This window comes from Epinephelus fuscoguttatus, linkage group LG23 (genome assembly GCF_011397635.1).
Source record: "Epinephelus fuscoguttatus linkage group LG23, E.fuscoguttatus.final_Chr_v1".
Taxonomy (NCBI): Eukaryota; Metazoa; Chordata; class Actinopteri; order Perciformes; family Serranidae; genus Epinephelus; species Epinephelus fuscoguttatus.
The window spans coordinates 25,118,394-25,136,699 of NC_064774.1; the positions used below are offsets into that span (position 1 = coordinate 25,118,394).

The 18,306-nt window shown below is 42.3% G+C and overlaps 1 protein-coding gene across 1 annotated transcript in view; it reads left to right on the forward strand.

The window, feature by feature from the left end:
- Positions 1 to 18,306, forward strand: part of plcb3 (phospholipase C, beta 3 (phosphatidylinositol-specific)) — a 56,343-nt gene that overhangs the window by 14,024 nt on the left and 24,013 nt on the right. Inside the window, exon 2 of the mRNA XM_049567851.1 lies at positions 3,635 to 3,721. Coding sequence (XP_049423808.1) covers positions 3,635 to 3,721 — 87 coding nt within the window. The remainder of the gene's footprint in view (positions 1 to 3,634; positions 3,722 to 18,306) is intronic.

The window sequence follows — 18,306 nt, forward strand, 5'->3', positions numbered from 1 at the left end:
TAAAAATAACTTGTATTTTGTATTTTGTGATAGAGAGATACAGTTATGAGTTGGTCTTTTGTACCTGTTTTACATCATAACAATGTTTATCCCCCCATTTAAGGCGAGCATGATTATTGTGAGTATATGTAAGCAAAAAAGTCCTTTAATGGAGTCTAAAGGCCCAGACACACCAAACTGACATCAAAGAACTAGTCGCAATGAAGGCCAACTTTTGTCTCGTCTCATGTCGCCTGTGTCTCAGCCAAAAAGTTGCACTTGAACACCCTCCAGAGACTACGGCCAACAGCCAACGAGCACGTACGTTCTGCGTCTGTGTGGAGGAAACAACTCTCCGTACCAGCAAGCAGTGGTAGTCTGTATTCGTCATTCAAAAGGGCAAACAGGAAGATTGACAGGACGGATTCAAGACACTAGTTAACCAGTTAGCATATTACCAACACAACCTGATGTGAAAGAACAAATGACATTCACCGTGTGCTAGGGTAAAATAACACAAAAAATTATGAACTGTTTCTGCTGAAGAGCTCAGTGGCTAAAACAAATGATCCTGTCTGATAAAACAGATTTGTTTAGATCTCACACCCGCTTGACTGTAACCGCCTGTTTACTTTCCTCACTTCTGTTTCTCCTCTTGAGTGCTGAGCTGAACTCCCAGAGTGATTTCACTCACTGATAGTCTCCACCGGCTCTGAAGCCAATGTCAAATCAGCTGAAAAACAGTCGACGAGGGCTGACTGTAGCGCCAAGGGAGCGGGACACATCGCAAAAACAAGGGCGACAAATGCTCACCAACAACCCGACATTGACCGACCACCCCTCGTCGACTTGGTGTGTCAGGGCCTTTATAAAGTGATGATAGAACATTGGGTAATTTGCTTGTCTTTGGTTCGGAATCCCACTTCTTAGAGAAATTGATGTGTGTCAAGTCTTTAACGCTGGATCGTGTTTGTTATGCAGAATTTGAAATCATTCAGTCTTGAATGATTATTTAGCAGTCAAATTCTCTGATCGTCTTTGCACATTAATGTGTTAAACATGAAGCTGTGACCATTTCTATATTAGCTTTGTGAAAAACACATGGTCGTCATTTTTTTTGTCTAACCCCACTTGAAGAAGTATCGTTTGTATGTGGTCAGTTGTTTGTGGGTTGCTGCTTTGTAAACTTACTGTATTTCCTCTGATAGTATGCTGGTGGGAAAGTTTCTGTGGGTGGCCGGACAGATCATCTCGTTTTCAGTCTGATGGCGATGATGATGATGACGCTGATATTGATGCTCATGATGACATGTGTACATGAGTCATCTGTCACTGCAATAACAAACAATCTGGATCATCATCGTTGTTTCCCAGGATGTCTGGACGGTATGTTTGTCTGTTGGGCCAGAGTGTGACCACTCGCTGCTGTAATTACAGAGCCAGTTGCTGTGTGTGTGTGTGTGTGGATGTGTGTGTGTGCGGTCATGGTATGTTGCATATGACCCCATAATGATGATGCTAATGACATGTTGATGCAGGCTCCTGTGCCATCATTATGCTGAACAAGAATGAGTTCTTCATGCCGGCCAAACTGTGTGGTTTCCAGCATCGAAACAGCTGTTGCACGTCACGTGCGCAGAAACACACAATATCAGTCTGTCTTCCTGTCTGTCTACAATCCCATAATGGCAAGGCACCGTACAATGGCAGTTAGAGCCTCTGCTGCCATAAACAGCTTATTTCATGTCACTCTGTCCTTAATATATTGCTGTGGGACTTCTGTAGAGGGAGAAGCTGCTGCAATATTCTCTTTACACTAGAAGTTGTTTACTTAAATACAGCTTGGGAACGAAATGAATCATAGGGCCTGTTTGCTTTTATGGCCCCTCAAGGATCCTGTTGCGTATAACAAGAAGACTGACCAAGCAGAAATGAACCCAGGGCTCAATTAGAAGTCCAATCTGTAGCTTTCAAAAACACTGGCTGAGGGAATTTGAGTTCGGAAACAAAATGATGCTCTCATACAATCTCATTGTCACCATCTTTCACTTTAAAAAAACAACAAATTTGAACAAATTCAAACTGATATGCAAATCGTTTGATTCAGTTTACATGCAACCAACGTAGCCTGTCACCTAAACTGAACCATAGAATTTACATTCTGCTGTTCATTTGCAAGTTTTATCTCTTCATTTAAAGAGAACAATAGCCTGTTTTAGTGATCAGACAACAGGGCCTGCAGTGGGTCAGATGGACAGAGCTTTACAGGAACGTCCTCTGCTGGAGTACAAGGCATAGCCTGTTGTGGTTATACACTCGGAGATGAATTCACAAAAGGATTGCACGGCTTTTGCAGCTGCTAAACCTGCACAGAAAAGACAAAAAGAAACCATGTAATTCTCAAAGCACCTGCAAAGGGTGAAATGCACACATACCTGCGCTGCCAAGCAAATAGTGTCTCTGTGCTCCTGTGCAATTTGCAGGTATTTAGATTTGGTAATGTGTATAAATTTACCGTGAAATTGGCCCCCTTCTATGCAAATGAGCCTCACAGCAAGATCAGTCCAATTTGCAAAGATCAGAGCTACACACACTACTACAGTTTAAGTAATAGCGTCGTCAGAGGGTTGGTTGTCAATGAATGCTCATTTATGAGGGGTGTCAAGCCCAGCGCTGACTCAAATACGGTTTCTCTCTGTTATGTTTAAATTTCTTGCCCGACCTGAAGCTTGCGGCCTGAAAATTCCAGTTTTCTTTTTCTTCTGCCTGTGTTTTTCACACAAAGGCAACATTTATACTCTCCGGAAGGTTGAATAACGCACAGTCTTGCATCACAAAAATCAGAAACGACCAAAAATTCCCAAAATCCATAAATGACAATTCATCATCCATTGGGATGTTTCACTGTCTTGCCTTTGCCAGTTTGGTAGATATCACTCAACCTTAATTCCTGGTGCTATCAGCAGCTGCAGTAAGTTTTTTGTGAATTCATCTGTGAATTTTGAATTTTAACCAATCATTACAGAATTAATGCCTGTTTTCTCTCCTGTTTCGAACAGTAGTTCTGATTTGAAATGAAATGTGACAACCTTAAATTGTACTCACCAAATCAATTGCTCAGATGTAGGAACGCAGCAACATTTTCTACTACAAAGTAGTCAGACTGGTTGCATGACAATGAGACAGGTCTCAGCCAAACTTACTTGGAAGAGAATGTGAAAGAAACGTTAACCCTACTCTTGGTTGTAAACATCCCTCACAATTTGCAGAGCGACTTCCTGGTAAGATTTTGGCCTACAGTGCCGTACTTTCCAGTTGTGCACATAGTTTCCTGTGCAGTGATGGATAGTTACACTTCATGTGTACTCACTTTTACTTGAGATAGTATGGTTAAACTGATCAGCTGAACATTTGAGATTTTTGTCCAGTCAGACATCATTTTAACAGTTCTGCCTTGTTCCCAGACATAAGCAATGACTCTGTATCATAGTCAATAGCTAAAAGTGTGTAAATATGATGCAAATTGCCAGCAAATTGGCTTCTGGTTATAAAACTGGAGCTCACTTGTATTTGTAACTGTTTCTTGTGTGTGTTTGAGGGTGAGATGGGTATTATTGTTCGTCCTTCAAACATCTCTATTTCTGTTGTCGTCTAGGAACCCAACAGCGGGCCCCCCACCCTGGTAACCCTGAAAGTTGACCCAGATGGATTCTTCCTGTACTGGACTGGAGGGTCCAACCTGGTAAGACACACACACACACACACACACACACACACACACACACACACACACACACACACACACACACATACTCACGCAGAGATTGTTCTCAAAGTAGGCCAAATGGACTTACAAAAACAGACATGATCAAGTACAAGTGGGCCGCTTCAAAGCAGACCACAATGGATTCTTAATGCACCAACATAAGTGCCAATATGGATATTGCACTTGTTATTTGTTTACTTGAACTCCACCTCATAGCTACACTCCTTCCTCCTCCAGCTATTTCAGTTGTCTTTCTAAATATTTGTTTCTTCTTTCTCTCTCTTTGAGTCTCATTGTCTCTTATTGTGGTTTTATCCAGTCCATTAGTTCAGCCAAAATGGGTTTCATCAATTTGTCCCGGTCATGTTTGCCTCCTCCTTCCCCTGTTCCTCTATCTCCCCGAAGTCCTTGCGGTCCACATCCTTTTAGCCCTGCATCTCTTTCACTCCATCCATCTGTACTCCCCAACAGCCACCCTCCTCTCCATATCTTTGGTGGCTGCGCTTAAGCCATTAGTTTAGTAAGATTGGATTCTGACATAATTAGCCAGACGCAGTAGACAGTGAGTCAGCAGGATGTAGGGTTTTGAGATTTTTATTGTGGTTGTGTAGTGCAGATGTATTAAAAGTGTTTTATTTCAATCCCATATACACAGTGACCTCTTCTAGTCTACTACTTTTTTCTTACTCCATCTCCTCTCTCTTCCATTTATCTGCCCACTTACTATATGTGTGTGTATATATATCTGTGTGATGTTGGCCCGGTCAGAACATTTCGTGAGGCCTCTTGGATCAAATGACATTAGAAGGCAGCTCAATTAACGCACTCCACCTCCCCCATCCCCCCATCCCCTCATCCCAATCTCTGTCTATGTTTTTCTCCTTCTTTCTCACACTACACACCATCCCTCCTTTTTATTTCTGGCTGTCTATTTATCCGAATGGCATGTATGGAATGGCCTGTTGATAGCCAATATTATCACTGCGTTGTGTCTGCATGTTTTGGACAGTGTGTGTGTGTGTGTGTGTGTGTGTGTGTGTGTGTGTGTGTGTGTGTGTGTACACCTATCTGGGCCAGAGCACACGTCACGCTGTCCGTGTCCACGTGTGTCAGCATGTGTTCATGCATTCACATAACACACAAAGGCTTTAAATACTCATTTTATCCTGATGCCCGCTCACGTGTATGTGTGCGGGAATGCAATAATAGGCCGTTAGTCGCCCGAGGTGCAGCTGTGACACTGTTTAGCGAAGAGTCGGCCCGTCAGTGATTAAATCTTTTCAGCGTGTTGATGAAGCAGCTCAGCACAGTCACTGCAAAAACAGCATATAACTTCAAACGAGGTGTTATTTAGATGTCAGAGTTGGAACATGGAGTCATCTGTGTGTATTACATGTCACGATTTACAGCATGACTTCTGTTTCAATTTTGACCTACTGCCCTGTGAAATGATGGATTGTTTTTTAAATACAAAGACATTCAACATGAAACAGGAGTGTATTTAGATGTCACGTCACATGTGGTATTAAAAAAGACAACAGGAGATGAAGTCAGAGACAGACTAGAAGGCAGATCAGCCTTCTCTAAACCCCTGTGAGTGTGAGTCCAGGAATGTAGATGACTGACATATGTTTGTTGACTTGAATCCAGCCATGCAAATTATTCATTTTCATACTGCCGTGTCAGATTTTATCTTAAAACTACAACAATACCTAAGTAAAGGTAACATCTGGCTGCCTCCCTGGAAATGTTGGAATAAGGCAGTGCCAGCACCTCCTCATTTGCCTTATGTGCCGCAGTGTTTGGCTTTTCTTTCATTACTTACTTAGTGTTTTTCATCTTTGTTAATGTTGGCGTGACTGAGCTGGATTATGGCCACTGTTCTTACTTCAGTAGCGGGAATGGAGCGCACTGCTGGCCATAAAATCTGAAATATGCCTCAAAACATTCAGACCACCAAGGGCAATTACAGGGAAGCAGAAACAGCATCGGGCAGTGACTAATGATGATGGTTATGTTTTTTCTTTTAATTGTCACATTTCAGTGTCCATAAAGCTGTACGCTGCCAGTTTCAAGTTATTTTCTGGGATAGATAGATTGTTTTCAGTCTTTGCTATGTTGTTTTTGAACTGCACCACAGATCACTTGTCAGCTTCACTGTGTGGTCAGTGCTGTGATGTCTGTTTCTTCAATTTTTCTGTGCATTAAGTTACTATACAATCTAAATCTGGCTCAGAAAATCTGCACAGTAAAAATGTGAAACAAGCCCTCTCCTCCTCAAACTTCGTTTTGGCCTACTGATAGCTTCTCTGCACTGCTCTGAGGAAATTAACACACCTGAATGTGTAGATATGGACTGTGGCTTTCCAGAAGTCCTATTTCAGTGATCCCAGAGTGTTCAATGATGTGGCTCCCCTGGAGATTTCGAACCAGAGCTGAAAAGAAAGAGGACACTGCAACACAGATATCCAGCTATTATTAATGGGATCAGTTAATACGCTTTTACACAGATGACAAGGGCATTGTGGATGGAACCCATTTCTCTGAATAGAGGTACCTAAAATATTTGATCTCCAGTGTAGGCTTTAGTTTTGCTGCTCTGCTCTTCATTTCATTTTGATGCCAAGGGATATGGCGTTCAACGAAAGGCGTGCTGCTTATATTTAAGGATTCATCGCATTCAGGCCGTGATCAAGATGTATTGCGTCTGCTTTGTGAAACTCACGATACTCATGGTCAGTGAACTGGATCACTCACTGAAGTAATTTTTAGAACCTGTGCAAAGACATGCGAGGGCATCCAAAAGACTACAACCCAAAAATGTCACAAGAACTTCTTAAACAGCGCTTAACTTGAGATGAGGGGATAGAAAGTACCACTTTCTCTGTCAAGGTGAGAAGGACGCAGCACTGACAGTGCATTTTATGTAGGACGGGCACCAATATGCATGAAAGCTCAGCCCCTATGGATTTGAGTTTGAGGACTCGGCTCTTGGAGAACTTTTGTAACACTCCCCCTCTAATGTCTAACCGCAGTTGTAGAGGAAACCAGCAAAGGTGGGTCCAAGTCATTGTTTTGCAAGTACGTCTCAAGTCTTTGCACTCACGTTCCAAGTCAGTTCTTTCCTGCAACTTGATTGGCTGCTTGCAGAATGGTTCAAACAAGTGGAATTAAAGTGATAGTTCAGGTTTTTGGACTTGAAGTTGTGTGAAACGCTGACCATCTGTAGCTCTGATGTGATGGTGTCACTACTGTCAACGAGCCTCCTGCTCTGAGAAATCGCCCGTAGCTTACCGGAGAAAAAGTAGTTCTGAAGATATAAGGGAGACACGTAACCAAAAGGTTTTAAGCTACAAAAATGTATGCATGTGTTTTGTTAGACTATTTCAATAATTTTAAAACATCCCCGCATTACATCAAACCTTGCTATCAATTGGGACTATTTTCTGGCCAGTATCACTCCGCCGTGCAGGCCCACAAGACAGCGTGAGCCTGAGCCGGTGTTCGCGCTGTAGTAGTAGGTATATATAGGGCTAGTACATCTTTTTCCTCACTAATAATAGCCTACTGGTTCTCTGTTGGAAACAGACGATGAAGTTTTCATTGGCCGTTGCTATCTTGCACACCTGCACGGCGTGATGATGAACTGTCTAACTGATTTCTGTTCGCGTGCTGTCTTGCGGGCCTGCACAGCGGAGTGAACTACTTTTTCTCCGGTAAGCTACGGGCGATTTCTCAGAGCAGGAGGCTCGTTGACAGTAATGACACTGTTACATCAGAGCTACAGATGGTCAGCGTTTCACACAACTTCATGTCCAAAAACCTGAACTATCACTTTAAGGATTGAATTGAGATATTAGCCCTCGACTTGCTGGGAATTAACTGATTCGTGGAGCGCTTTAAATAATATGCTTTTTATCTTTGGGTCAAAAGGCTCAAGTCCAAATGAAGTCACATGTCATTAGAGTTTAAGTCCAAGTCAAGTTGCAAGTCTTCTTTTATTTTATTAAGTCCAAAGTCATCAAATTTGTGACCCGAGTCTGACTTGAGTCCATGTCATGTGACTTGAGTCCACACCTCTCGAAACCAGTCTATATTCGGAATATTGAAAAAGCAATTTCTACAATTGCACTATCATTTCAGATATACCCCTACATGCAGCCTGAAGGAGCACGTTGTGGCCTTTTCTCTTGTTCCATCCATCATTATTCTCTTTTTATTTAATCCACCTGCCTCCGTCTCACCTTTTCTCTCAGTCTTGTTTTACAACATTTCCTCTTCAATCTGGTTTATTTCATTCCTCCTTTTACATATCCATCTGAACATGTGTCCTTTCACCTTTTCTCCAGGTGTTCCTCCTCATCCCATCCGTCATCTGTTTCCTTTCTGTTCACTTACCTTCATCTGTTTCGTGTCACCTTCTCCTCACTTTGTTTAATATTTCCCCTTAAATAACTCTATCTATATTTCTCTCTTTTTCCATTGTTCCATTAGTTACCACCTCTTTTCTGACACCTTTTCTTTGAAACATCATTCATTCGTCTTGTCCTGAGAACAATCTTCTTCCTGCTCTGCCGGTCAGCTGTGCCTGATTTCTTTTCTTTCCTCATTCTATGTTAATCTTAGTCATCTCCTCTCTCTTCCTCCCCCCCCCCCCCGTCCATCCGTCATCCTTTGCTCTCAGTTATCTCCCTCTCTCCATCTTTGTGTAATGTCCAGAGGTTTGGCTTACAGGACCTCTGACGTGTGTTTGTGTGCACGCACTCAGAATTTCCCATGATGCTTGAGTCAGTGGCGATAACAACCAACTGTCGCTGACAGACAGACACACACACACGCACACAGTGGCTTGGCAGTGAAACAAGGGAGACACACCCCAACCTTGCACCAGCCTGGACTGATTTTCTTTCCCTTTCACTCACTCACTGTCCTTCTGTCCTTTCCTGACTCTTAAATTCTGTCCACGGTTTGCACTTTGTGATGAAGTTGGTATTAACGTGATCATTTGTATTTAAAGTCACTGAGGTGCAGCTCCGCTCTCTGATTTATACAAGGTATTATTCCTTGGGTGTTCTGCAGGCATAAATCGAGTGAGGGTACACAGGGGTTGAATGTTATGAAAATATTTAAAAGTAATGACAGCAGGAGTCTGTAAGCGTAATATAGAGGCCTCGCCAAATGTTAGTGTAACATGGTTGGTGCTGTTTGATGTAGCACCTTAGAGAGATATACTCCCAGGCTGCTAATTCATGGTGTTCCAAGTGGTCACTTTAATTAAACAGTGCATATTTCACCACTTTCCAAACCTTGAACACACTTTCTACAAGAGGAGCTCAGAATAGATGTGCTTTAGATGACAGAAACCCGTTTAATAAAAGAGTTGCAGCAGAATTTCCTGCACAAAGAGTTTTAATGCCTGCCCATCCAGGGAAAACTCTATCATTTTAGACAAAAACATACACTCTTTAAATTCAAAACATTAAAAATCTTGTATTCCCTTTGTTTGGGACCTGTTGTTACCCCTTTAATGACCTCTAAGGATTCATAATATCCAGTTTGGAAAACCAGTTCCCTATTACTTAACACAAAGTGCATGCCAGTGGCTGAGGGTTACACCAGATCCAAATCCCAAATCTGTTACAACATATGTTTGCGCCCTATAGCTAACCCAGCTGTGTGAACGTCCTCTTTCTGTGCTCTGGCCAAACTCTCCTTAAGCCCCACTTTACATTTTCAACTTAATTTCAGTGTTGTAAGTATTTAGTGAATGCACACACTGTCGGAGGTAAATAACAGAGAGAGACAAATGGAGGAGAGGGGTTAAAGGGTTCTCAGAAGAGGTTGATCTGAAACTAGAGCTGTCAATCACTTCACATTGACAAATTGACAAGGAATAAACCAGCTAGTTCTCATTCCTTGGGTGTCAAATATGGCAGCTAAGTCAGTGGCTGTCAGTGTCTGAGCACGAGGCACCTTTAAGCGTCTATATGAAATGTATCGCGCTTTCAAGTAACTCCAATGCATAAAGTAATTTAAAGAGCAAGAAAGTTTGTGCAGGGTGGGAGGGAGCTGTGATGGATGGGTCAACCAAACACAGGACTTTCACAGAGGAGACAGCTGTTTGTGTCCGGTGTTAAACATTGAGCTTTACATGTTAACAAATGTCCACACAAGTAGTTTTGTTACCTCAGTCTAAATCAGTTTTGGTGACAAAGCTTTTGTTTCCTGTGAACACGGATGTTTATTTTGGAAAGGCAAGTTGCCATGGAAACTGACAAGTCCAAAACCGATGCTTAAGGAGTACCAAGGGCATCATAGTTTGAAGGGTAGGGCCACTGAACAAGCTGCTGTATTTGATGAGTTGGGAGTGAAAATGTGCTTATTAGACTGGAACGCTTGTTGATTCTTCCTTTGTGGAAATTGGAGTTGTAGTTAAAAATACAAACAAAACAAAAACAACAACAACAAAAAACACAAAGAATAGATTCACACCTTTTGCTTTTTAGAGAAAAGTCATCCTTTGTTTTCTCAGAGATGACAAACCTCTAATCAAAGTGCATTTCAGTTTCAGTATTTTTTAGAGCAGCCCAGTGTTGCAGATCATGGTGATGTTTTGTTGGGGTTATCCATTTAACCTTATTAATCAAATCTCCATCTTACACTCCCTTCGTTGGAAGGAAATACAGAGAATAGACACAGGATGTAAGCATGTGGTTGGGTCAGACTATAAAGAACCTCACTGTAAAGCCTGGGCTCCACTGCACAGCCAAACGGTGCTAACCAGGCCTGATTTTGTTCGCCTTGTTTCCCTGTTTAAGAACATTTCTGCCATTATTCATAATGCAACCGGCGTCGCCAGTAGAGATGATGTGTTAGCCAAAACGCGGTCTCCAATAAACGAACAGCACCATTTGATTTAGGGCTGTCATGGCGATGCGCAGTCTCTCCTGCCACAACGGGATAAATTAAAATGCACCTGGCAGCACTACGAATAATCCTCCCGTCGCTTTGTTTTACTCTGGCTATCCTTTCTTTTATCACTTTTGCTGTTGGCTCTTGCCCTGTTTCTACACGGTATAATCCACCTCCAATTTGTCTTCTTCTCCCTCTTTTACTTCCCTGCGTCTCTGTGTCTAAGGGGCAGCTGGTAGCCGTCAGAGCGATGAGGCAAAAGTTGTTCCTTTAATATAAACTGAAGGATGACATTTCCTCCCTCTCTGCTCTCCATCGTTTCTCGCTCTTTTTCTGCCACCTCACTATCTCCATTTCTCTCCTTATCTTTCTCCATCTCGCTGCTTCCCACCCCTCCCTCCGCTCCCTTCTTCCTTTTCATCTCATCAATGGATATTCTCATGTGGTCCCTTCCTACTAGAGTTATTGCTCTTTAATTTCTTGCAACAACACTTCTAATCTCCCCCTTTCTCTTGTTTAGCGTGGGAAAGTGGGCAGGAAGTTACTCAGACACGGGAGATGGGGGTTCTGGGGAATTTTGTTGCCCCCTCTTCCACCCCCCTCCTCCTCCTCCTCCTACTCCTCCTTCACATTTTCCCTTCTCTCTGAATTCCCCCCTCTCTCCTTCTATCCCTCCTCCTGTCTTTCCCTCCCCTCCTCCTTTAAGGTGCACAGGTCATGTCAATAGCACCTGAGCTTTTAGACGTTCGCCCCCAGGGATGTAATTGAGTTGCCACAGAAGTCCAATTAAGCCTGTAATGGTGTGGAATTGATTTCACATTCCTTGACCACATTGAGGGGCAGGGACGCACACAGAAACCACAAACAAACACACACTGGTGTTTCAGGTATTACCTGCGATGTCATTTTAACAAACACCCTAGGGGGCTGCTCCAGTGTCACCACATACTTGAGAGTTGCTGGGGCTGTCTAAGTGATTTGAACTGTTTCAGTCCAATTTGAGAAAGAGTGGTGCGAGTGGTTTGAGTTGTAAATAGCTTGTATATCTGACGTGTTTAAACCATACAAAAAACAAAGTGTAAAAACCTCAATTTGTGGTTTAATGGGGGGTTATATGCAGGGCTATTTCTAGGCACAATGTTTTTCCAAGGCTTATTTTATTACAGTTGGACAGCTGCTGGCTGTTTCCACCTGTTTACAGTCTTTAAGAATTGTTTTATTAATCCCTTTTTGGGAAAAAATAATTTCTCCAATGAGCTAAGCTAATAGTCTGTTGGTTGTAGCATCGTATTCGGTGTACAGACATGAGAGTGGTATCAATCCTCTCATTCAGCTCTCAGTAAGAAACCTAATGAACATGTTTCACAAAAGCCATATTGTTCTTTTAATGCATAAACTGACTGCTGAGGGTAATGTTGACTTTAGCTTATGATAAATGTTCTAATATTAAAGGGATATTCAGATTTTTTTGCAGTGGGGTTCAGGTTTTTGATTTCCCACAGGCCCATAACTGCTGCTGGCTGGGTCAGGCTTTGACAGAAACAATACAGGCTGGTCCGATTTTCTTTAAATTGCTTGTTTTGTCAAACCAGCCAAAACAAATTAAATTTAAAATGATATAAACTAGAGAAAAGCTGAAAATCTTCATATTTTGTAAGTTGACACCACTACATGTTCAGCATGTTTCCTTGGCATCTGCCTTAAACATCTTTATGGTGATTCATTTTGTATTGAATGGCCAATTATCTTTAATTAGTATTTGGAATGGCTTCACGAGCCTGCTTAAATACACTAGAACCATACCAACTGAACTGGTAACACTGGGTGTGAGTACTCGGCAGGCTTTTAATGTAGTAGCAGCCTCTTAAAACTTTACTTGTGGTGCTCCCTGCTGCACGTGTGTGTGTGTGTGTGTGTGTGTGTGCGTGCGCGCGCGCGTGTGTGTATATAAATGAGCCAGAGCTGAATTGTAAGTAGAACGATTGTTGGCAGGTATAAGTAGAGATCTAATAGAGATTATCTCCCCGGCTCAAGTCAAACATCCACAAAGAATTAACTTGGAACAAGGGGGTTTACATAACACACACACACACACACACACACACACACACACACACACACACATACACATCCAGTGAGCGGTTTGCAGGGGAAGTTGAGTGTCAGTCGATAATGTGACAGCTTCCTCCCTCTTTCTCCTCCCTTCTGGTTTCCTTACCTTGCTCGGTCACACGTTTCAATTTCTGTTGACATATCTGTTGGCGCACATGGCAGTCTTTACTTTCACTCTCCACACACACACACATACACACACACACACACACACACACACACGCACACACGCACACACTCGTGCATCATAGACATTCAGTTCTTCCCAGGATGAAGAACTGAGATACTGCACGGTATCACATCTATTGTCTGAGCAGATGCTTCCTCCAAAATGTGTGTTTCTGTGTAAATGTAATGCCTCGCTAATCTCTCCACTCAGCTAATGAAACTTCCACCACGTGTGAGCAGCTTAGAAATTAGGATAATTCTGGTTTATCACAAGTAGAATGTTGTTTTATATTCTTAGCCATCGTTTCTACGTCACACGGGGCAAGAAACAGACAGGTCGTAAACAGAAACAAAAGGGCAAATGAATGAAATTATTATCCAAACTGTCTCTTTAAAACATCCATCAGAGTTCAAAGACAGATTTTCTGATTCAGCTTTTCTACTTATCATAGTTTTCCTGTGCAGGGAAATGAGGGCTTGTCACCAACATTCCTGTGCACTCATTCTGTGTTTCATCTCTAAGTAAAGTAGTTCAGCATAGACTTTATTTTGATGAGATCAGAGACATTTCCGCCATGAATTGTTGCAGAAAAGGCAAAAATTGATGCTTAAAAAAAAAGTGTTTGGCACTCAAACTTTCCTTTGGAGGGACCCCAGACCCCCAGTTTTACATGTATCCCCCCAATTCCTTTAAAGTACACACACTCACATACACATCTACACTGGTCCTGCATTCTTTGTCTGCTTTTCATGCCCTGTCTTCCTCTGTGTGTGTGTATGTGTGTGTTGGTGGCATGCGGGTTTGTGTTGTAAGTTTAATCTGTGTCTGTTTGTGTTTTGTGAGAGATTGATGATGACTGCAACTATTTTTGTTTTGTGTGTTTTTGGCCATGTTCTGCCTTTATTTATTTGCGCTGTGAGACATTTGGTATGACGATGTTGTTTACGCATGCATTCATTTCATTGACTGTTTTCAGTTTTCCTCTCATAAACGATGTTTTTCCGTCCTTGTACATTTGGATTTAATTTCTCTTTCATGTTTAATTGTTTCTTTCCCCCTTCAATCTTCTTCTTCCTTGTGTTGATTCTAATATTTGACTGATTACAAATCACTACCGGATCAGCCTGTCCACTAAGTGGCTAAAATGTTTACTCTCTCTTCATTTTCACCCTCCCCAGGCCACAGAAATATGGAACAGGAAAGACAAAGAATGAGAGACATAAACAGATAAAGGAGGGAGCTTTATCTCATTGATGTGCGCCGACGAAATATTACGAGTGGACACAGAGACAGAGTTATAGAGCTGTCCCATGTTCACATGGGTATTAAGTGTCCCCCTCCTTCTCTTTCTGTAAACACCTTGCCAACTCTCCCATCGCGGCCGTAAAACAGTTTGAAGGTCTCTTTGTTCTACTTCTGCGATGTTTCTGTGTCCTTTAAAGTCCTCCTCTCCTCTCCTCTCCTCTCCTCTCCTCTCCTCTCCTCTCCTCTCCTCCACACTGATTGTTGGGTCACAGCCAAGCGGTAGAGGGTGGAGATGTATGCTGGCCTGGCACTGTGCGTGTTGGCGTGTACGTGTGTGTGTTCCAGAGGATCAGTTTACCATATGCCGTCATCATGTGCCATTTGATCGGAGCCGTGATTGGTCATTCGAGGCATATTTAGCTGTGGTGATCTTTCAAATGCACACGCAGGCGCGTCACAGGAAAGGAGTGGCGCTCTCTTGATTGTTTAGCTACCCTTTCGTAATTTTCTAATCTGAAGAAAATGAATGGGGGAGAGTGGCAGGGCAGGGGGGGAGGAGGGTAAGGAAAGAGTCAATCAAAGAAATGAAGGAAGGAAAGCAGTAAGTGAACAAGTACCTAATCAAAACACATTAATATTTACTGTACTTGAGTATAGTGTCTAAATATAGTCTAACCTAATAGCAGACCACTCATGCACACAACTGCAGCACAGCACAAAAGATTACCATAAGGATACTATGACAGAAATTATAACTTTTTTAAACACTTGTGCTTTTGTGCAGAAATCAATGCCTCTCGTATCTGCCTGATAACTATAATAACATTTCTAATAATAGTATAATAGCATTTTCTGTCCTGCAGCCTACCATTTGAAGGTCACAGGTTCAAACTGACTCAACAGCACTAGCAGTTCAGCTAAGCTAATAAATCTGGTCTCATTCTTGTATTTCTGAGCCCAGTTTGTTGTTTCAGGCATTGATCTTGTGGCCAAATGTACAATGAAGGCTCAATTTTTGTCTCAGATGCTGCACTTTGGTGATATGATGATTTATACTATGACATGAGAGAAATGTGTCAACCTTCAGATACTTTGTTGAGTTGTTTAGCATCAGTAAGTGGGTTTACATTCACACTGTTACCCTGTTCTGATCAGGATTTTGGAGTATTCCAGTTATGTCTTGAACATGTAAACATCTCATCATCTTAGAGACCTGAATAAGCCCTTACCTTGGTTTGGAGAAACCCAAATGTTCTATCTGAAGCACTCCAATAGACCCAGTCTCTGACTCAACTGTACTCAAAGACATGATCATAAACAATCTAATAATAGTCTACATGCTGAAATGATTGGGTTTTTGCCATTATTTTCCATTGCTGATGATAAGATGGAGATGCTTCAGTACATTCAGCATGGGTTTGTCCGGTATTTTATACACTCGATTAGCCAACAGCTACCATTGTTGGTTATTTTACATATAAACACTCCTTACATTATTTTGTGTGCATGCTAACTAAATAAAAAAATCAGGATTAGGGCTGGGTATTGTTTAAAGGCGCTGTATGTAAGAATGTGGCCAAAACGGTTACTGCACTCAAATTCAAAATACTGCTGCGAGTCGTGTCCGCCCCCCCTCCCCTACAAATTCGAGGTTGCTGGACAGTGGCACGCTGGAGACTGATTTGTTTGCCCACGGGCGGCTGCCGTGGCAGGGCTGCGTCGCCGCGTCCTTGATCTTCGGTTTTCCAGCGGACCATTCGAGCAAGTCCGGCTTCTCTGCTGCTAACGCTGCTGCCGGGATACAGCTCATGAGGAACCGGCTGCTAATGCTATGTACTGGGACACTGCTAATGCTGCTTGCCGTGCTGCTGTAGCTCAGTCGTAACTGTAACTGATGCTGAGACTCTACTGACTGCGTGACTGGTAGATGGCGGTGGGTGGCACAACAGGCCAAAACACAAATTCAAAACATAAACATGATTTTTTTAAATGCGAATATTCTGGCTGTACTATTGTTGTCGGTGAGATCAGTATGTTATATGAACATTATTCCTTAGTCTATGTGACATATTAGGAGGATTTTACAACTATTTGCGTTAGATTTCTTTAAGAAATTCCTTTAAGAAATTACAATACCATTACCTTTAAAGCGTGTGTGTAAAAATGGTGAATAACAGTGACATCAGCGATCAAATTCTAGATTGCAGCGCTCACTCACGCTCATTCACTCACCCCTCCTGTCAGGTAAGTGACGGTGGCCTCATAGGACAAAAAGCCTTGCGCAGACAGCAGAGTTTTTCGAGTTTTTCAGGAGTATCTAGCGACGAGGTGAATATTTATTTAGGAATCTAAACCATGTTACGATATGTTATAGCTTACCAGTGAGATATAGGTTATCTGTCAGATACATGTTAGGAGTGTTTTATTTCTAATTGTTTTGGTAACTTGAGCATTAGCACAGTAATGCTAAAATAACACGTTTTATGTGATAGTCACGGCACAGAGCGGCAAATATAGGTTGGTACGATTATAAAATATGCGTTTCCAGAGTGTTCTTCCACAGGACACAGGGAGATGAGGGAGAGGGAGAGGAGGAAGACCAGGGAGAGGAAGTGGGCGAGGGGGTAACGTCAGAGGTGGTGCAGGAACGGCCAAGCGAAGAGGTGTGTCTCGGCTACCCAGAGGGAAGAGGAGGAGGAGAGGGTGGCAGCCTTCGCAGCAGCGCGAGAGGAATCAACAGATTAGGCTGTAGGCTAGGCTAACCATTTAGCTGTAGCTCTGGGATAATGTTAGCCAAGGCTAGGATAACGTTAGCACGTAAACGTAGCCGTCACTCGAACTTTGCCGAGAGAGAAAAGTAGTTGCAAACATGAAGCCAAAATGATTTTAAAATATCAGATTGAATTACCTCTCTAGCACAAAGCAGGCAACCTCCGCATCCCTCGTGAAATCATTCTCCTTCAGGAGTTCTTTCCACCTGGAATAAGCAACGCCGATATTCACTTGCGTTTTGTCCCGTCCTCGCTTATCTGATCTTTTTCTTTTATTTGGTGGCGTGGTTTCCCTCTTACGGGGCAAAACATATGTGTGGTCCTCCATTTATAGTGCGACAGAATCATAAAAGTACAAAGCAGGTTCACGCAGAAGTGCCCCGGATTGATCTTTACCTTAACCGTCTCCAGTGACGGCAAGTTCTAGGTAAACGCGAAAGGCGAAACGCGTATATATCCCTTTCGGCCACTGTATTTAAATATGGCGACGCAAGAAGGCAGCCTCCAGCAGACCGCGCCCTGCCTGTGTATATATAGAGAAATCATTCTAAGCCTATGAGAAAGCTTCCATTTGTATGTGAATTGCATTACACTTTAGTAAATATATATTTATGAAAGCAGTAGTTGATATTTGCTAATAAACAACCATGTAAATTACATTTTGTAACTTTTAAGTTATACCGACACCAATGGAGTAGTTCATTTGAAATAGCCTCTCTGAATTTTAGGCATTTATTTTCATCTGACGCCACAGACGTAGTGTAGTCATACTTTTAAATGTTTTGGTGGCATCTCTGCATGCTGAACTGCAAACTCTGTCATATAAACCATCGTAATCACATCAAAGAATGCTTATGTTGTTTGGCTGCAAGCAACATTTTCTCGATCTGGGTACAGAAAGAATCTTATGCAGATATCGTTTGACTGGAGAAGTTGTAATACTACTTGTTACTTGGTTATGTTGGTCGATACCTTGAAGGTCTTGAGTATTGATACCTGGCCCTATAATAGACTAAATGGTATATGATACACCACCATCAGTCTTTCTGTGGATGATGGCATAAAAAAGAGTCTAATCTAAACCATCAACAGTAGTGGTGTTAGTATTGCTTCCTTAGAGCCAAAGATCTTCTATACACAGTAGACCAGAGTTCATTGCAGCGGTACGTGCATTGTTTTGAATAAATGGTGCAATACAGTTTTTCTCAACTAGAAACACTCCCTGCCCATGTAATCAACAGCTGAGTGCAACGACAGGCAACGACATTCTGTAGAAGTGGAAAGGAAGTGCACTCTGGAAAATATAGGAAGTCGCTAGCTGAGGCAGAAGTACACGAGGCATGCTGAGGGAA